Below are 18,115 nucleotides of genomic sequence, written 5' to 3'. Positions count from 1 at the left end.
TGCACAGAAATCGAGGAAGAGGGGCAACAAGTTTTGGGCACATTTTTTGAGGCTAGCTGTACAACATTTGATGTTGTTTTATTGCTGTAAAAATTTCTGTTTTGGCTGTTTGCTGATTGGCACGATTTTCGAGGTGGAGTTCAAGCAGGGAAATCGAGATAAGTTGTAATTTGTGGTTGCTGGAATTTTTACTGTGTATTTCAGTCTCTGTAAAATCATTTTCAGAAATAAAGAAGAGCTCTCAAACTGGTTTTCCCCAAGATTGTAGGGGGTTTTTCGAGGGTCACATTGACCAAAAATCACTGTGTTATTTTTTGTGTGTGGCTGACATAATTTTCCTGTGTTTTATTTCTGCAATTTCAGCAGTTGTGAAATCTCTAAATTTGTGTTTTCAGAAAAATATTACCATTTCCAGATTTTAGAATTTTTATCATGCTTGGATTTAAAACTAAATGCATGGAGTGATAAGGAAAACTGATAACCGGAGTGGGGATTGAAATTTCTTCATGGTATCAGAGCTTGGTTGGCTGAAAAGTGCAGTTTGGGACAGCAAAGTGAAAATTACAACACGCTGATTTTTACACATAAAACAGAAACCTTTACCACAGATTTGAAAATTTCAATTTGGTAGGACAATGAAACATGTTTTTGGGTTTGAGAGTTGAAGACAGGTTGGATGGACAAAACAATTACATTGCATGGAAGGAGAGAATCCAGAGCATCTTTGAGGAAGCAGAAGTCTGGGGCATTATGGTAAATACCACACAGAACCCAGTAGTAGTCTCTGTTGACTCTGTACAGTTGGCAGAGTTTAACAAAAAGAATGCTAAGGAAAAAAGATTGATTCTGGAAGGAATCAAAGACCATGTAATTTCTCATGTGAGAGGAAAGACTTTTGCACATAAGATGTGGACAGCCTTGACCAGTGTTTACCAGAGCTCAAATGAAAACAGAAAAATGGACCTAAAGGAGAAACCGAAGGCCATTAAAATGGATAAGATTGACAGTGCTACAACATACCTTACAAAGATCATTTCAGTGAGAGATGAGTTGGTAGCTGTAGGTGAGATCATTGCACCCACTGAGTTGGTGAGAATTGCTTTGAATGGTCTTCCCAAGACTTGGGAGAATTTTGTGGATGGCATTGTTGCACGGGAAAAACTTCCCGAATGGGAGAGGTTGTGGGATGATTGCATTCAGAATGAGATCAGAAAGAACCATCTTGGGGCAGCCAAACAGGTGGAGGAGGATGAACATGTGGCATTGTTAGCAAGAGGGAAGAAGGACAGAGCAAAGAATCAAGCTTCCAATAGTGGAGGCAAAAGCAAAGATAAAGGCAAGTAGCAGAACAAGGAGAAGGACTATTCCAAAGTCAAATGTTGGAATTGTCAAAAGTTGGGACACTATGCTGTTGTGTGTCGGAGAGGAAGATCAAGAAAGGGAAAGACAAAGCCATGGTAGCTTCTGCAGAGATAGAGAGCTTCTTAGAGAGATTTGATCGAGAATTTGGGTTCATAGCTTGTGAAGCCACTAGTGCAGGATCACCTGCCATACATGTTCAGAGGGAGTGTGCCTTCCCCGCTTCTAGCATTTGGTCTGTTGACAGTGGCGCTTCCCGCCACATGACAGGAGTCAGAGAGTACTTCTCAGAGCTTTCAGAGGGTGATACTGATATGGAGGTAGTACTTGGTGATGGCATCATTATTAGAGCAGTCAGTGTGGGGACATTGACATTTGATAGGAGACCCAAACCTCCCTTGAAAGTGTCAGATGTTCTATATGTGCCTGGAATGAAGAAGAACCTGATATCCATCTCAGCACTTGAGGATAGAGGGTATGATGTGTTGTTCAGGAGAGGGCAGGTGCTTATATATCTTAGGGGAACTCCAGCTTCTTTAGCTAGAGAGATTGGTGTGCGCCATGCCAAGGTGTACAAGTTCTCATTTGAGCCCTTAATGGCATTGAGTAGCAGCACCCGAGACAGGACTGACAGTAGATCTAGCAGTTCAAAGTTGTGTGAGATTTGGCACCGCAGGATGGGGCATATGTATCATGGGGCCTTGAGTACATTGCGGGAGATCACCACTGGTGTGCCATATTTCAGTTCTGATCACCTTGATGTATGCAGAGGAATTTCTATGGGGAAGTTTGCCAGATCCCCTTTTCCCAGCAGTGACAACAGAGCGATTGGGATCCTTAACTTGATTGGAATTGTCAAAAGTTGGGACACTATGCTGTTGTGTGTCCGGAGAGGAAGATCAAGAAAGGAAAGACAAAGCCATGATAGCTTCTGCAGAGATAGAGAGCTTCTCAGAGAGATTTGATCGGGAATTTGGGTTCATAGCTTGTGAAGCCACTAGTGCAGGATCACCTGCCATACATGTTCAGAGGGAGTGTGCCTTCCCCGCTTCTAGCAGAGGATCTTCTAGCATTTGGTATGTTGACAGTGGCGCTTCCCGCCACATGACAGGAGTCAGAGAGTACTTCTTAGAGCTTTCAAAGGGTGATACTGATATGGAGGTAGTACTTGGTGATGACAGCATTATTAGAGCAGTCAGTGTGGGGACATTGACATTTGATAGGAGACCCAAACCTCCCTTGAAAGTGTCAGATGTTCTATATGTGCCTGGAATGAAGAAGAACCTGATATCCATCTCAACACTTGAGGATAGAGGGTATGATTGTTGTTCAAGAGAGGGAAGGTGCTTATATATCCTAGGGGAACTCCAGCTTCTTTAGCTAGAGAGATTGGTGTGCGCCATGCCAAGGTGTACAAGTTCTCATTCCAGCCCCTGATGGCATTGAGTAGCAGCACCCGAGACAGGACTGATAGTAGATATAGCAGTTCAGAGTTGTGTGAGATTTGGCACCGCAGGATGGGGCATATGTATCATGGGGCCTTGAGTACATTGCGGGAGATCACCACTAGTGTGCCATATTTCAGTTCTGATCACCTTGATGTATGCAGAGGAATTTCTATGGGGAAGTTTGCCAGATCCCCTTTTCCCAGCAGTGACAACAGAGCGATTGGGATCCTTAACTTGATTCATACCGATGTGAGTGGTCGGATGTATCATGTATCCTTGAGTGGCTATCAGTACTATGTTCTATTCATTGATGACCACTCCAGGAAGACTTGGATTTATTTATTGAAGACCAAGAGTGAGGTCTTCAAGCGGTTTCAAGAGTTCAACGCTCTTGTGGAGACCCAGACAGGTAGGAAGATTAAGGTCCTCAGGTCGGACAATGGAGGGGAGTATACCCTTGGTGAGTTTGTTGATTTTTGTGCTGAGGCAGGCATTAGGAGGGAGTTCACAGTTCCATACTACCCCCAGCAGAATGGGGTTCCATAGGAAGAACAGATCCATTGCAGTGGCTGCCAAAGCCATGCTTCATGATCAGGGGTCACCTTTATTTTTGTGGGCAGAGGTCTGCGACACTGCTGTGTACTTGCAGAACAGGAGTCCACATCGTGCCTTGGGGAATGTGACTCTGGAGGAGGTTTTTTCTGGGAAGAAGCCTGATGTTGGGCACTTTTGCATCTTTGGGTGCCTTACATATTCCTATGTCCCCATGGAGAATAGGACCAAGCTAGAGCCCACTGCAGACAAGGGCATCTTTGTGGGTTATAGCGAGACCTCGAAAGCTTATCGGATTTATGTTTCTGCGCAGAGGAAAGTGGTTGTTAGGCGGGATGTGAAGTTCGAGGAGGAGAGAGCTTTTAGGAGGTCACGGGAGTTAGAGTATCCAAAGTGATGCGAAGTTGAGTCAGTCACAGGGATCTAGTGGTCAGGGATCAGGAGGTATATCGATTACAGTGTCAGGTCCATAAGTGAGCAGTGGCTCTCAGAGTCAGGTGGGTGGTTCTTCGGGCAGCATGCAGGTCAGTCCACAGAGCAGTTCACAGGGTAGTCCACTAATGGACAGTTCCCACAGTACTTCAGCATCTATAGGCACAGATTCAGGTATGAGGTCAGTTGGTAGGCCTTTAGGAGTTCAGGCTTTTGATGATGATGAGGATTCTTTCACTCCGGTGGGAGAAATATGCTCAGGGAAGAGGAAGCCCAAGTGGCTTCAAGATACCTTGCACGAGGCCACATCAGTGGCTGGGCCAAAGAGACAGGTTAGAGAGAGTAAACCACCTGAGCAGTTTTGTAGTTACATGGCATTGGTAACAAGCATTGTTGACTTCGAGCCTTCTAGTTATGAGGAGGCAGCCAGCCAGCAGGTCTGGAGAGAGGCCATGATGGAGGAGTATTCTTCTATTATGAAGAACGATGTTTGGGAGGTAGTGTCGAGGCCTGAAGGTAAATCAGTTGTTACTTCCAGATGGCTCTACAAGATAAAGCATGCTGCAGATGGTAGCATCGAGAAGTTCAAGGCTCGATTTGTGGCAAGAGGGTTCTCATAGGTAGAGGGAGTTGACTATGAGGAGACCTTTGTGCCCGTAGCTCGGTATACATCTATTCGCTCCATTATATCGATTGCAGTAGATATAAGTTGGAAGATTCACCAGATGGATGTGAAGACTGCATTCTTCAATGGCTTCATTCAGGAGAAGGTTTATATTGAGCAGCCACAGGGCTTTGAGGTGCATGGAAAGGATTCCCATGTATGCAAATTGAAAAAGGCACTCTATGGCCTGAAGCAAGCTCCTAGAGCTTGGTTATCGAGGATTGATACATACTTTCAGCAGTTGGGTTTCACAAAGAGTGAGGCTGATCCGAACCTATACTTCATTTTGGTGGGTGAGGAGCCTCTCATTCTGGTGTTGTATGTTGATGACTTGATCATCATTGGTGCAAAGAGACTCATTGAGGGCTGCAAGAGTGATCTTGCTTTAGAGTTTGAGATGAAAGATATCGGCTTGATGCATTATTTTCTGGGATTAGAGGTGTGGCAAGAGGAGGGGCATTTCTTCCTGGGACAAGGGAAGTACATTGTGGATATTCTTAGCAGATTTCACATGGAGGACTGTAAACACATGTCTACACCTTTGATCACTAACTGGAAGAAGCTTCACGCTTCTGATTCCGAGTTGGTGGATTCTATTCTATATAGACAGTTGATTGGTTGTTTGATGTATTTGGTTAACAATCGACTAGATATATGTTTTGCAGTTAACACTATGAGTCAGTTCATGTGTGAGCCTAGAAGAGTGCACTGGGTGGCTACAAAACACATTCTTCGTTACTTGCAGGGGACCGTGGATTTTGGTTTGGATTATAGACAGGGTGATGGAGTGAGATTGGCAGGGTACATGGATTCAGATTGGGCAGGTTGTGCTTCAGATAGGAAGAGTACTTCTAGGTGTTGTTTTGGGTTGGGTTCGATAGTTGTGTGACAATTCTGTCGTGGATCAGCTGGAAACAACAGTCAGTTGCATTGAGTTCAGCTGAGGCAGAGTGTATGGCTGCTAGTTTGGCTAGTTGTGAGGCCATATGGCTTCGAAAGATGTTGTTTGGTCTATTTGGTCAGGGATTGAGACCTTTAGTAATTTATTGTGATAATCAGAGTTGCATAAAACTCACGGAGAATCCAATTTTTCATGACAGGTCAAAGCATATTGAGATCAAGTATCACTTCATTAGAGATTACGTCCAAAATGGAGCTGTCAAGCTTGAGTACATTTCCACAAATGAGCAGGTAGCGGACATTTTCACCAAAGCCTTACCATGGGGCAAGCATGTATACTTCAGAGACAAGATGGGAGTGGTGAGGAACACTTTCCTCGGTAAGAGGGAGTGTTAAAATTTGGGTACGAGAGAACAAGTGGTTCCCTAAGGCTTTGATCTTTGGCTTAGGGAAAAGTGTCCAAATTTATTTTTTACTTTTCTTCTAAAGTGACTTTATTAAAGCGAATGAAGAATTAGAAAGTGAAAAAGTGACTATGGAAATAAAAGGCTAAGTGGGTCTTTATTTAAGTGGGTGAGTAAAAAAATAAAAAAGTGAGAATTAAATGCACATTTATTCTCATCCCTAGATCTAAATGAATCTCAACCATTAGATCTTAGGGTAACCCAAAAGGTCATTTAGAGAATAAAAGGAGTAGAGAAGAAAAAATCAATTCATGAGCATTTGAGAGAAAGAGAAGAGAGAGCAAGGAGAGAATTTATGAGCAGTGAGAAAGTGAAGGAGAGTAGTAAGAAGACATTTCAAAAAATCTGGGCAACAACGTTTATTGGCATGCATCCCAAGGAAAAACAGTACAGCAGGAGAAAGGCACAAAGATCGAGGAAGAGGGACAAGAAGTTCTTGGCACATTTTTTCAGGCTGACCGTACAACATTTAATGTTGTTTTATTGCTGTAAAAATTTCTGTTTTGGCTGTTTGTTGATTGGCATGATTTTCGAGGTGGAGTTCAAGCACGAAAATCGAGATAAGTTGTAATTTGTGGTTGCTGGAATTTTTACTGTGTATTTCAGTTTCTCTGTAAAATCATTTTCAGAAATAAAGAAGAGCTCTGAAACTGGTTTTCCCCAAGAGTTGTAGGCGGTTTTTCTAGGGTCACATTGACTAGAAATCATTGTGTTATTTTCTGTGTGTGGCTGTCATAATTTTGCTGTGTTTTATTTTTGCAATTTCAGTAGTTGTGAAATCTCTAAATTTGTGTTTTCAGAAAAATATTATCATTTCCAGATTTTAAATTTTTTATCATGCTTGGATTTAAAACTAAATGCATGGAGTGATAAGGAAAACTGATAACCAGAGTGGGGGTTGAAATTTCTTTAGGTATCGCTTTTTTTCCTTTTCTTAGCTGAAATGCCTTCTTGAGGATTTCTGAATTTTTGGTACAACTACTGATAAATTTTCTGATACTAATTTCATGGTAGAGTTGAGATTATTTTGAATTGACTCAGATGGTGATAGAGCATCAACAATTTCTATATGGATAATTTCAGGGGCATTGCCCCTTTGAACTGGGTCATGATGTGTTGAAATATGTAACTAGGCTCTGTCTTCATAATGACATATGTAATCATGATTTTATGTATTTAATGAAAAAAGAAAAATAGATTTCTTATCGTTATTATTGAGGCATGTGTTTCATGCTCAAGGGAAATTTAGTTTTAGGTCAAGCTCCCATTGAGAGCTTCTAGGGCTTGTCATTGAGTTTGCAAGTCAAGAGAGTCATTGTCATATTGTAATGAAAAAATTATTTGAGTCGAAAGACCTTTCAAGACCTCGTCATATTGCAAAGATCAAGTTGGTCTACTCAAGTGGACAAGTCGGCCTAAAGGGTGTAATTCGACCTAGTAGAAAGCTTATATATGAGAGAGACTTCGACCTCACTTTGGACATTCACTCACCTCTCTAAAGTTCGATCAAGAAAGAGAAAGAAGTGCGAAGAAAGGAAGGATGAAGAAAAGAAAAGAAAAGCGACATTTCTGGATTTGTTTTGGGCTATTACTCTCCACACATGCGAAGGAACTAGGGCATCTATTGTAGCAGTAAAGGCAGAGTTGTAGAAGTCGAGTTAGGGCATCAAGAAGTACACCTTGCAAGCCGAGTTCTCTAGAAGAGTGAATCAACTCAAGCGAAGAGGAAAGGAGAAGAATTTACCTTTATTTTCCACACGTGCAAGGGCTAGGGTTTTTGCCGAAGGATTTGCTGAGCAGATCAAAGTTGCAGAAGAATTTATTGGCCGGATTGAAGTGATATATTGAAATGTGTAACTAGGTGACGTCTTCATAATGACATATGTAATCATGATTTTATGTATTTAATGAAAAGAGATAAATTTATTATCGTTATTTTCGAGGCATGTGTTTCATGCTCAAGGGAAATTTATTTTTAGGTCTTCTTCCATTGAGAGCTTCTAGGGCTTGTCATTGAGTCTACAAGTCAAGAGAGTTATTGTCATGTATGGAAGACCCATTTGTGCATATTGCATATTGTAAAGAAAAAATTATTTTAGTCGAAAGACCTTCCAAGACCTTGTCATATTGCAAAGATCAAGTCGGCCTACTCAAGTGGACAAGTCAGCCTAAAGGGTGTAATTGGAACTAGCAGAAAGACTATATACAAGAGAGACTTCGACCTCACTTTGGACATTCACTCACCTCTCTAAAGTTCGATCAAGAAAGAGAAAGAAGTGCAAAGAAAGGAAGGACGAAGAAAAGAAAAGAAAAGCAAGATTTTTGGATTTGTTTTGGGCTATTACTCTCCACATGTGCGAAAGAACTAGGGCATCTATTGTAGCAGTAAAGGCAGAGTTGCAGAAGTTGAGTTAGTGCATCAAGAAGTACACCTTGCAAGCCGAGTTCTCTATAAGAGTGAATCAACTCAAGAGGAAAGGAGAAGAATTTACCTTTATTTTCCACACGTGCAAGGGCTAGAGTTTTTGCAAAAGGATTTGCCGAGCAGGTCGAAGTTGCAGAAGAATTTATTGGGCTGATTGAAGATGCAAAAGAATTTGCTGGGCAGGTCGAAGTTGCAGAAGAATATGTAGAAAAGGTCGAAATTGCAGAAGAATTTACTGGGGATCGAAATTGCAAAAGTTGTTGAGGTCAAGGTTGCTAGAAAGCAGGAAATATTTGACTTGGTCTTGGAATTCATCAATTGAAATTCTATAAGAAGAGAAGAATTCTTGTGGGTTTTCCTCTCAGTTGGAGAGGTTTTCAGCCCTGGCTGATCACCTATATTCTGTGTCCTCCTGTTTTATTGTTTTTTATGGTTTGGTAGCTATTTGATGAAGAGAAAGAAGAAACTAATCAAGTTAAGTAAAAATATATCACAAGCAGTTATCGAAAGAAGGAGAAATTACCTATTCTAGTTGCCCTTAGATTTTTCAACATGGTATCTGAGCTAAGGTGACAAGACAAGGAAAGGCAACTTAAAGCAGGGCACTCAAGGGCCGAAGCACTAGAAGATCATCAAGAAGAACCATTCATCTCAAGGATCATCACATCTCAAAGAAATAAGACCTCAAAACCCTAGCTCATCCAAAGAAGGATTATACACTTGAAGCAGTGTTAAAGAAAAGATCTACAGGACGTTCCCTCCACTTAAAGGACTACTCATTGAAGCATCTTGAAGTCTATACATCCAAGGGAAGCAAGAAGAGGTGTTGTCATCATCATCAAGGAATCAAGGTTATCTCCCTCTCTTTGAAGGATCACTTTTGAAGGAAGACATCATCAAGAGGGCATCTTCTATTATCAACATCGTCATGAAAATCAAGAAGGCATCAGGTTGAAGATATTGTCATCTTCACTTGACAAGTATGTACCTTTATATTTATGATTGAATATGCCATCAAAATGACTTGTGATCTCCCTCTCTTTGAAGGATCACTTTTGAAGGAAGACATCATCAAGAAGACATCTTCTGTTATCAACATCGTCATGAAAATCAAGAAGGCATTAGGTTGAAGATATTGTCATCTTCACTTGACAAGTATGTACCTTTATATATATGATTGAATATGCCATCAAAATGACTTCATTTTGCAAGGAAAGCAACAAATTGGTTGGGTCATCAAACTTTCTTTCATGGAAGAAGAGGACAAATTTGATCCTTATAGAAAATGAAGTTGTTGAACATGTTAAGGGCTCAATCACTAAACCTCCAAAAGAAGCTCAAGCTCTAGCCAAGTATATGAAAGGAGAAATTAGGGCTCAAAGGATCCTTATAGAATCCATCAAGGATCCCCTCATACCATATATTGAAAAATTGGAGACATCAAAAGAAATATATGAGAAGCTAGTAGAATTGTTCTCTGTAAGTACTATTAGAGAAGTGATATCTTTGAGAAACGAGCTATACAAAATGAAGATCTCAAAGGAAGATGGAATAACCTCATACTTTATGAGGGTATCAGAAATAAGAGACCAACTACAAGAGTTGGGAGAAATAATGTCCGATAAAGAAATGACCACCATAGTGCTCAATGCACTACCAGAGGAATGGGGCAACTTTACATCAAGCATCTATGGAAAGAAGGAAGCTACCCCATTTAATGAACTTTGGTCATTGTGTAAAATTGAAGAAACCAGGTTGAAGGCAAAAAGTGATGTAGGATCAAACAATCAAGTTCAAGCATTTGCTGCCATGCCTAGGAGGAAAGGAAAGTTTGGAAGGTTTCGTCTTCAGAAAAGGAACAAGAAGAATATATTGAAGATCCAATGCTATGGCTGTCATAAATATGGGCACTACAAGAGAAATTGTCTTAAACTCAAGAAGGACAACAACAAAAGAGGAAGGGAAGAAGCCCTAATCACCAAAGAAGTGGAAGAACTTGAATAGAAGAAATCAAAAAGAGGAAGTGAGAGATTTCTACTATCACTGAGATAAGCTCTTTCACTAAGCTCTTTTTAGTTTTTGTAAATAATAGCTATCATGGCAAGAAGAATTGTAGGTATGATAGGATGCATCATAGTAGAAGATGGTATCAAATTAGAAGCATACCATGGAAGCAAGAGCTCATGACATCATTAAAGAAGCTTGAAAGAATAAGTTGAAGCAGAAGTCTACATGGATGTAGCAGTCATCATATAAAGGAAGTAGCTCTTGATAACCTCATTGAAAGCATAGATAATGCATATGGTTAGAAGAAGGTCATCTAGCATGATAAAATAATTTCATCATATATCATCACCATTTGGAAGGAACGTTTGCAGGATGAGGATAATAAAGATCTTTCGTTGGAATCTTCAATAGAAGGTTCACCTCTACTTGGAAGAAGCGTCTCATTGATCATTCCACCCTGTGTGGGATACATTGTTTAGAAGGATGATAGTATGAATGACAAAGGAGTGCAGCAGGTCAAGATGATTGAAGTACTCTCAATGAAGGAATGGAAGTTGCCGAAGGAAGTCTAGATGACCAAAAGGAGAAAAGAGGTATGTATATTTGATAGATTAAGTCATCATATAGTTGCTGACAGTATGGGTAAATGCTCTACCGTATGACCATGATCAAGGATCTCTTCCTTTGAAAAGATGCATGAAGGCATGGTTCTCAACATAATATGTCCTCATATGGAATATGAGGTAGTTGACAAAGATGAAGGAACTCTGAGTTCCTGGGAAGCAATATGTGAAGAAAGAAAGAAGAGATCGTGAAGGATGAAACTATGGTCACAAAAGAAAAATGGAAGTCAAAATCTGATGACTAGAAGAATTGATCATGACATCTCCATAGAGAAGAAGAATGTGACAAGGTTTGTAAAGAAATGAGACCCTTGACATATGAAGTCTTCGATATGTGTTTATGAATGTGCAGGATGTTGCGTGCAAGCAAGATGTCATGTTGAAAGGCCATCGCAAAAGGTAACTGTAATTTGATGTTCATTTTTTATTTTTGTTTGATGGGTTGATACAGGGCCTACCGAAAGAGGGTTGTAGATGTCACCTACCACTAGCACTCATGTGGTTGGATAGAAGATCCTAAAGGAAACATGACTTGGAAGAGGTAGCAATATGAAGAAAAGCCAGATGTGGACTAGAAGATCACTTTCCAATGAAGAGAAGGATGACATGACTGATATGGTTCGTGAAGGAAAGTGATGGATGACCGATGCTCTACGACTGTTGAAGGCTCCATAATGAAAAGGATGAACTTCATGACATCAAAAGAATGAGCCCCACAAACAGGTGATAGTACCATGATCTCCACCAAGAACAGAAAGTTGTTGGAAGCAAGTCCCTAGTTAAGAGGGATCTTGGACAAATCCCTGAATAAGAGGGAGCTTGGGTCAATTCCTTTTATAGGAATGGGTACATTCCTTTATAGGAATGGGTATATCTTCCCTAGTTGAGAGGGAGAGAGAGACACATCATTCTTGTCTTCATATTGTGAAGAAAGAATGGAGGATTGGGTAAGCATTTGACAATCGATACTCTTTGAGGATGTGGTAGGGCATCCAAGATAAGAGTAGTCAAAGAGGACCAATATTCTTTGAGGATTGGGAATCCAAGATAAGAATAGTCCTAGAAGGACATGCCCCGTGAACACCCGGGTGGGGTATATGCCTTGAGAGACAATGATGATTGGGCTCTCGCCAGCATTATTGTTTGATCTTGTGGAGATATAGAGTTGTTAGTCAAGGCCTTGCTATATGAAAATGCTAGTTAGTATAATGCAAATAGATGGCTTACCAATCCGACTCTTCTTATGATAATTCTTCAGATTGAGAATATCCAAGTGCCTTGTATGAATTATGAATACCTCACTAGTTAAGAGGGAGTATTGAAATTTCCTAACTAGGTTCGGTTCATAATGGCATATGTAATCATGATTTTGTGTATTTAATGAAAAGAGAAAAATATATTTATTATTGTTATTCTTGAGGCATGGGTTTCATGCTCAAGGGAAATTTATTTTTAGGTCAAACTCCCATTGAGAGCTTCTGGGGCTTGTCATTGAGTCTACAAGTCAAGAGTCATTGTCATGTATGGAAGATCCATTTAGGCATATTACATATTGTAAAGAAAACATTATTTGAGTCGAAAGACCCTCCGCGACCTCGTCATATTGCAAAGATCAAGTCAGCCTACTCAAGTGGACAAGTCGGCCTAAAGGGTGTAATTAGACCTAGCAGAAAGCCTATATATAAGAGAGACTTCGACCTCACTTTGGACACTCACTCACCTCTCTCATGTTCGATCAAGAAAGAGAAAGGAGTGTGAAGAAAGGAAGGACGAAGAAAAGAAAAGCAAGATTTCTGGATTTGTTTTGGGCTATTTCTCTCCACATGTGTGAAGGAACTAGGGCATCTATTGTAGCAGTAAAGGCCGAGTTGCAGAAGTCAAGTTAGGGAATCAAGAAGTACACCTTGCAAGCTGAGTTATCTAGAAGAGAGAATCAACTCAAGTGAAGAGGAAAGGAGAAGAATTTACCTTTATTTTCCACACGTGCAAGGGCTAGGGTTTTTGCAAAAGGATTTGCTAGGCAGGTCCAAGTGCAGAAGAATTTGCTGGGCTGATCAAAGTTGCAAAAGAATCTGCTGGGCAGGTCAAAATTGCAGAAGAATTTGCTGGACAGGTTGAACTTGCAAAACTGGACAGGTCAAGGTTGCTAGAAAGCAGGAAAGATTTGTTTTGGTCTTGGAAGGTCTTGGTCAAGGGTCGCAGGTCTTGGAATTCGTCAATTGAAGTTCTATAAGAAGAGAATAATTGTTGTGGGTTTTCCTGTCAGTTGGAGAGATTTTCACCCTGGCTGATTGCCTATATTCTGTGCCCTCTTTTCTTATTGTTCTTTATGGTTTGGTAGTTGTTTGATGAAGAGAACACTAATAATAATCAAGTGAGAGAAGATGCTAATCAAGTTAAGTAAAAATATATCACAAGCAGTTATCAAAAGAAAGAGAAATCACCTAATCTAGCTGCACCTAGATTTCCTAACATGACAGGCAAACCTGATAGGCTTGTCCTGACAATCACAGAGTTGCTCTAGTTGTTTTTCCATAGGTCCATCATTAGCATCAATTTCAGTCTTCTTTCCGGTGTTGATATTTCATTAGCAAGTTGATATGCAGGCTCTACAAGGTTGTGGTTATAATGTGTAGTAGTTTTATTTTATTTTATTTTATCGGAAATTTCTGTTTCTACCTAAAATTTCAGGCTTTCTTCGTGTAGATATATCCTTTCATAAAAATTACAGTTATGCACGGTCCTGATTCCTAAAATTGGGACAGTTGCCACACCCACACCTGATCCTTTAGCCAATTTCAGTCCACACCCACGATTTGTATAACCTTGGAACTTTTTTGTCATTGTTAAGAAGTTTGGCATTTACTTTTTTCTCAGTGTTAAGAAGTTTGGCATTTACTTTTTTCTCAGTGTAAAGAAGTCTGGCATTCAATTCTTTTAAGATACATATTGCTGCTATTATGTTAGAAGTGGCATGTGTATGGATCTTGTGTTTGGATAGTCCTAAACTTTTATAGGAAATATCAGCTGTAACTTGTATTGGATAAATTTAAAATAAGATGCATCTCCTGTGTGACAAGGCTACAGTAAGTTGCTTTATATTTTTCTCATACGCCTTTCTGATAAAATAGGATGGAAAGCCACAAAGAATGCAACTGATTTACAGTATTTATGTTGGGATTTTGGATAAAAATTACTTTAGCAAGGGTTCATCTCTCAACATATACAGTTAGATAATGAAGACTGTGAATGTGGTCAGGCCTATTGCTGGTATTATGCTAGAAGTGGCATGTGTAGGGATCTTGTGTTTGGATAGTCCTAAGCTTTTATAGGAAACATCAGCTGTAACTCGTATTGGATAAATTTAGAATAAGATGCATCTCCTGTGTGACAAGGCTACAGTAAGTTGCTTTATAGTTTTCTCATATGCCTTTCTGATAAAATATGATGGAAAGCCACAAAGATTGCAACTGATTTACAGTATTTATGTTGGGCTTTTGAATAAAAATTACTTTAGCAAGGGTTCATCTCTCAACATATACAGTTAGAGAGTGAAGACTGTGAATGTGGTCGGACCTATTGCTGGTATTATTTTAGAAGTGGCATGTGTAGGGATCTTGTGTTTGGATAGTCCTAAGCTTTTATAGGAAATATCAGCTGTAACTTGTGTTGGATAAATTTAGAATAAGATGCATCTCCTGTGTGTAAGTTGCTTTATATTTTTCTCATATGCCTTTCTGATAAAATATGATGGAAAGCCACATAGAATGCAACTGTTGGATAAATTTAGAATAAGATGCATCTCCTGTGTGTAAGTTGCTTTATATTTTTCTCATATGCCTTTCTGATAAAATATGATGGAAAGCCACATAGAATGCAACTGATTTACAGTATTTATGTTGCGCTTTTGGATAAAAATTACTTTAGCAAGGGTTCATCTCTCAACATATACAGTTAGAGAGTGAAGACTGTGAATGTGGTCGGGCCTATTATTTTGTTTTTACATCTCATTTGAGTTTAGACACTATAGTAATATGCACATTGCTCATCTTTTCCATATATTCGAACTTTCCATTTGAAAAGAATGAAACTTCGGTTTTGCCTCTTTAAATAGAAGGTCCATTTTAAAAGGTCTGGAACCAGAGGGATTTCTTCGCGTTATATATTGTTCTCTTTGTTGGAGATTGATTTGACTGGAGTATTTAAGTTGAAAAAATTGTATGGGCAAGGGCTATGAACTGTTCCCTAACCATATTTACAGTTTCAGTGGACTTGCTAGAAAATTAGTGGAAAAGGTCCTTTGAACTACAGTTTAGCTAAAGTGGCTGATAAAAGGCTTGAAGTCAGTGTTCACCCAATTAACGATTATATTTGTGAATATTGTTGCACAGATAGATGATGAGTATAGACTCACAGTAATATGCACATCTGCTGATCTTTTCCATATTTTCAAGCTTTCCATTTCAAAAGAATGAAACTTCGGTGTTCCCTCTTTAAATGAAAGGTCCATTTTAAAAGGTCTGGAACTAGAGGGATTTCTTCGCGTATATATTGTTCTCGTTGTTGGAGATTGATTTGACTGGAGTATTTAAGTTGAAAATTGTATGGGCGGGGGGTTATGAACTGTTCCTTAACCAATTTTACAATTTCAGTTGGCTTGCTAGAAAATTAGTGGAAAAGGTCTTTTAAACTGCAGTTTAGCTAAAGTGGATGATAAAAGACTTGAAATCAGTATTCAGCCAAGTAACTATTATATTTTTGAATATTGTTGCACAGACAGATGTTGAAGTGAGAACAGAAGTCGAAGAGCGTAAGGATAATATACCGAAGTCTCGAAATAGGTATGTCCTTGAACTTAAGGCATAAAGCATATTTCCGTGTGATATCAGGGAGAAAATGCGCTATCTTCAGCTTTTTGTTTTAACCATTCTTTGATTTATATTCTCTTATGATATGCAAAGTTGCAGTGGGAAGAGGCACGCGTATTCAGGGTCTGCAGGTTTGTTAATAATCTTTTCCACTGGTTTATTTTCTGCAAGGTTTCAAAAAAAGTTTAATGCATTGGACCTAACCTCAAACAGTAACCATGCAGATTGTTGTGAAGATGCATCTCTTGCGGAACCTGGGCGACAAGCAACAGAGGAATCATCGGAAGCTTCTCCTCAGACTATCCTTTCTCCTGATCATCCTGTAAATCAGCCAATGGAGACACTTCTATTCTCAATTTATCAAGTATTTCTGCAAGCTGGAAAAACGGGACTTACAGCCCGAGAAGCGGTTTCTAGAATTCTTGAAAGGGGTCTACCTGGCCTTCATGAAGGAGGGGTGGTTCCAAGAATTGAAGTGGCTAGGATTTTAAGAACATCGCCATATTTTATGCAGCTTGAAGAATCAAAATTTGTCCTTTGCAGTGCTATCATTGGCAATGAAGGGCAGCATTTATGTTCTCCAGCTAATCTCATGGAATCAAGAGAGGAAGCAGTAGCAGACGAAGTGCATGAAGAGGATGACTTTCGAATGAAAGAGAATCAGAGTGGGAGTTGGCAATATTTGGCGGCATTGGCAGCAATTCGAAGGGCGAGAACAAGGAGACGGAGTTTAACATTGAGCCAGTCAAAAGTTGGCCCATTCTTGTCATGAACCTGTAGGTGAAAAGGGGAAGTTCATTGTTCCTAGGAAGCGGTGACTAAATTATCAAGCAGCAGTGCAAGACCCCCTTCCTAAATTTTGAAGCAACAGTGTAAGACCTTAGCAACCGACATGATGTGAAAGGCTGGACAATTTCCCATCAGCAGCTAAATGCTACATTCAAGATCTAAATGGCGAACAGACTTTGTCAAGGGTTATGACACAAGTATCTATGTTCAATAGAAGAATTATTTTTGCAAAACAAGTCGAAAGAGGTTGCCGTTGGAGAATATTTGAGTTCTCAAGTAGATTATGGTAGGGGAAGTTTTGGTCATCAAGATTCTTCCAGCACAGTGCTTCGCTATTGAACTCTATTTGAGCATGATACTTGTGTGCTTCCACATTGGAAGTAGATTATAAATTTAATTTGGCTTAGGCCATTATTTGGTACTGCAACAGGAGGCATGTGGCGTGAATCTGGTAACTTCCATGATTCTTCTTTCCACTGTATACCCTTCTGCAGCAATTCATTAAAATTCCTGAAAATATTGGGTTCGTGAAATTGACAAGATGGCTCATCGCTGCCGTGAGGTCAGATTTTTTCGTTTCCCTTAAATTTCCTCAATACATGGCCAACTAGGTTTGATTCCTCTGCATGCCAACTGCAGACAGCAGCTCAAGAGTTGGTTGATAAAGCCAAATCATTACTGGAAGATGTGAATTATGTAAATTCTTTTCTCATGGGAAAAAATATATATATTTCCTGAACATGGAAAGTCTTGTTTAAGTACTTCAGATAATATAATACGCAAATGCCATTTCTACAATTTATTGTAATCTTTGTCTCCCCCCTCAGAATTCATGGATAGGAAAGTGGGAAAACTTACTGTGAAGAAAAGTTGTCTTTTACCTCATGTTTATGTCGCAAAGTTTGATGAATTTGGGTAAATAAATCAGTAAGTTTTTCTGTGCAATTTCAATTTAGAATTTTAGATCAGTGATGACTTTGATTTAAAATTTGACACTTCGTCGAGTTTTCGCAGCTATTAGGTTTTCAGCTTTAATATTTGGATTACTTTTAAGGCGGTTGATTTAATCTTAGTCAAGATTGGGAAGTTCACGTGTATTACGGTACCAATAAAATGTTCAGCGCATATTTGACATAGTGCAGTGATCGTTTATGATCTTTTCTTGGACGTAATGATATTATAGCGGGTCTACAATTCGATGATAAGTTTACCCTATTGACCGGATAAATGCATACAATCACAATAATAAAAAAATGTCATTTGAATGATGCATCAAAAGTTTGAAATTAAATGTAAAATTATGTATAGATTTATGAGAAAGTTGTCAACTGAATGATCAAAAACATGCATCAAAAGTCTATTGTTTGATTACACGATGTTGTTCTAAGTAGAGGCCTGCATGCAGCAATTTATTTTTACTCCTTAAAAATCCGTGTACATCAAGCCTTTGTAAGGTATATAATATGTACTGTAAGCCGCATTTAGTAATATGATATGAATGTTATCAAATGTGTATGATGAAAATTAGTATCTCGCACATAATAATTTAATATAAATGTTGGAAAATATGTATGATGGAGATAA

The 18,115-nt window shown here is 39.3% G+C and overlaps 1 protein-coding gene across 2 annotated transcripts in view; it reads left to right on the top strand.

Annotated features, from left to right (window-relative positions):
• LOC149221171 (fantom protein) overlaps window positions 1-17,329 on the top strand; it is a 77,460-nt gene extending 60,131 nt beyond the window's left edge. The window contains exons 3-5 of one of the 2 annotated variants that reach the window (XM_089385018.1): window positions 15,651-15,715; window positions 15,842-15,873; window positions 15,967-17,329. In XM_089385018.1, coding sequence (XP_089241144.1) covers window positions 15,651-15,715; window positions 15,842-15,873; window positions 15,967-16,514 — 645 coding nt within the window. In that variant the 3' untranslated portion in view covers window positions 16,515-17,329. Of the gene's footprint in view, window positions 1-15,650; window positions 15,716-15,835; window positions 15,874-15,966 lie in introns of both variants that reach the window. The other variant, XM_089385017.1, reaches the window with a different exon arrangement.
• Window positions 17,330-18,115: the final 786 nt, after the last annotated feature.

The sequence above is a fragment of the Pinus tabuliformis genome, chromosome Q, assembly GCF_031772625.1.
Source record: "Pinus tabuliformis cultivar Carrire ecotype Pingquan chromosome Q, CPIR1, whole genome shotgun sequence".
NCBI classification, from domain to species: Eukaryota; Viridiplantae; Streptophyta; class Pinopsida; order Pinales; family Pinaceae; genus Pinus; species Pinus tabuliformis.
The sequence above is the reverse complement of the archived record's forward strand: the minus strand, read 5'-3'. Positions and strand labels throughout refer to the sequence as shown.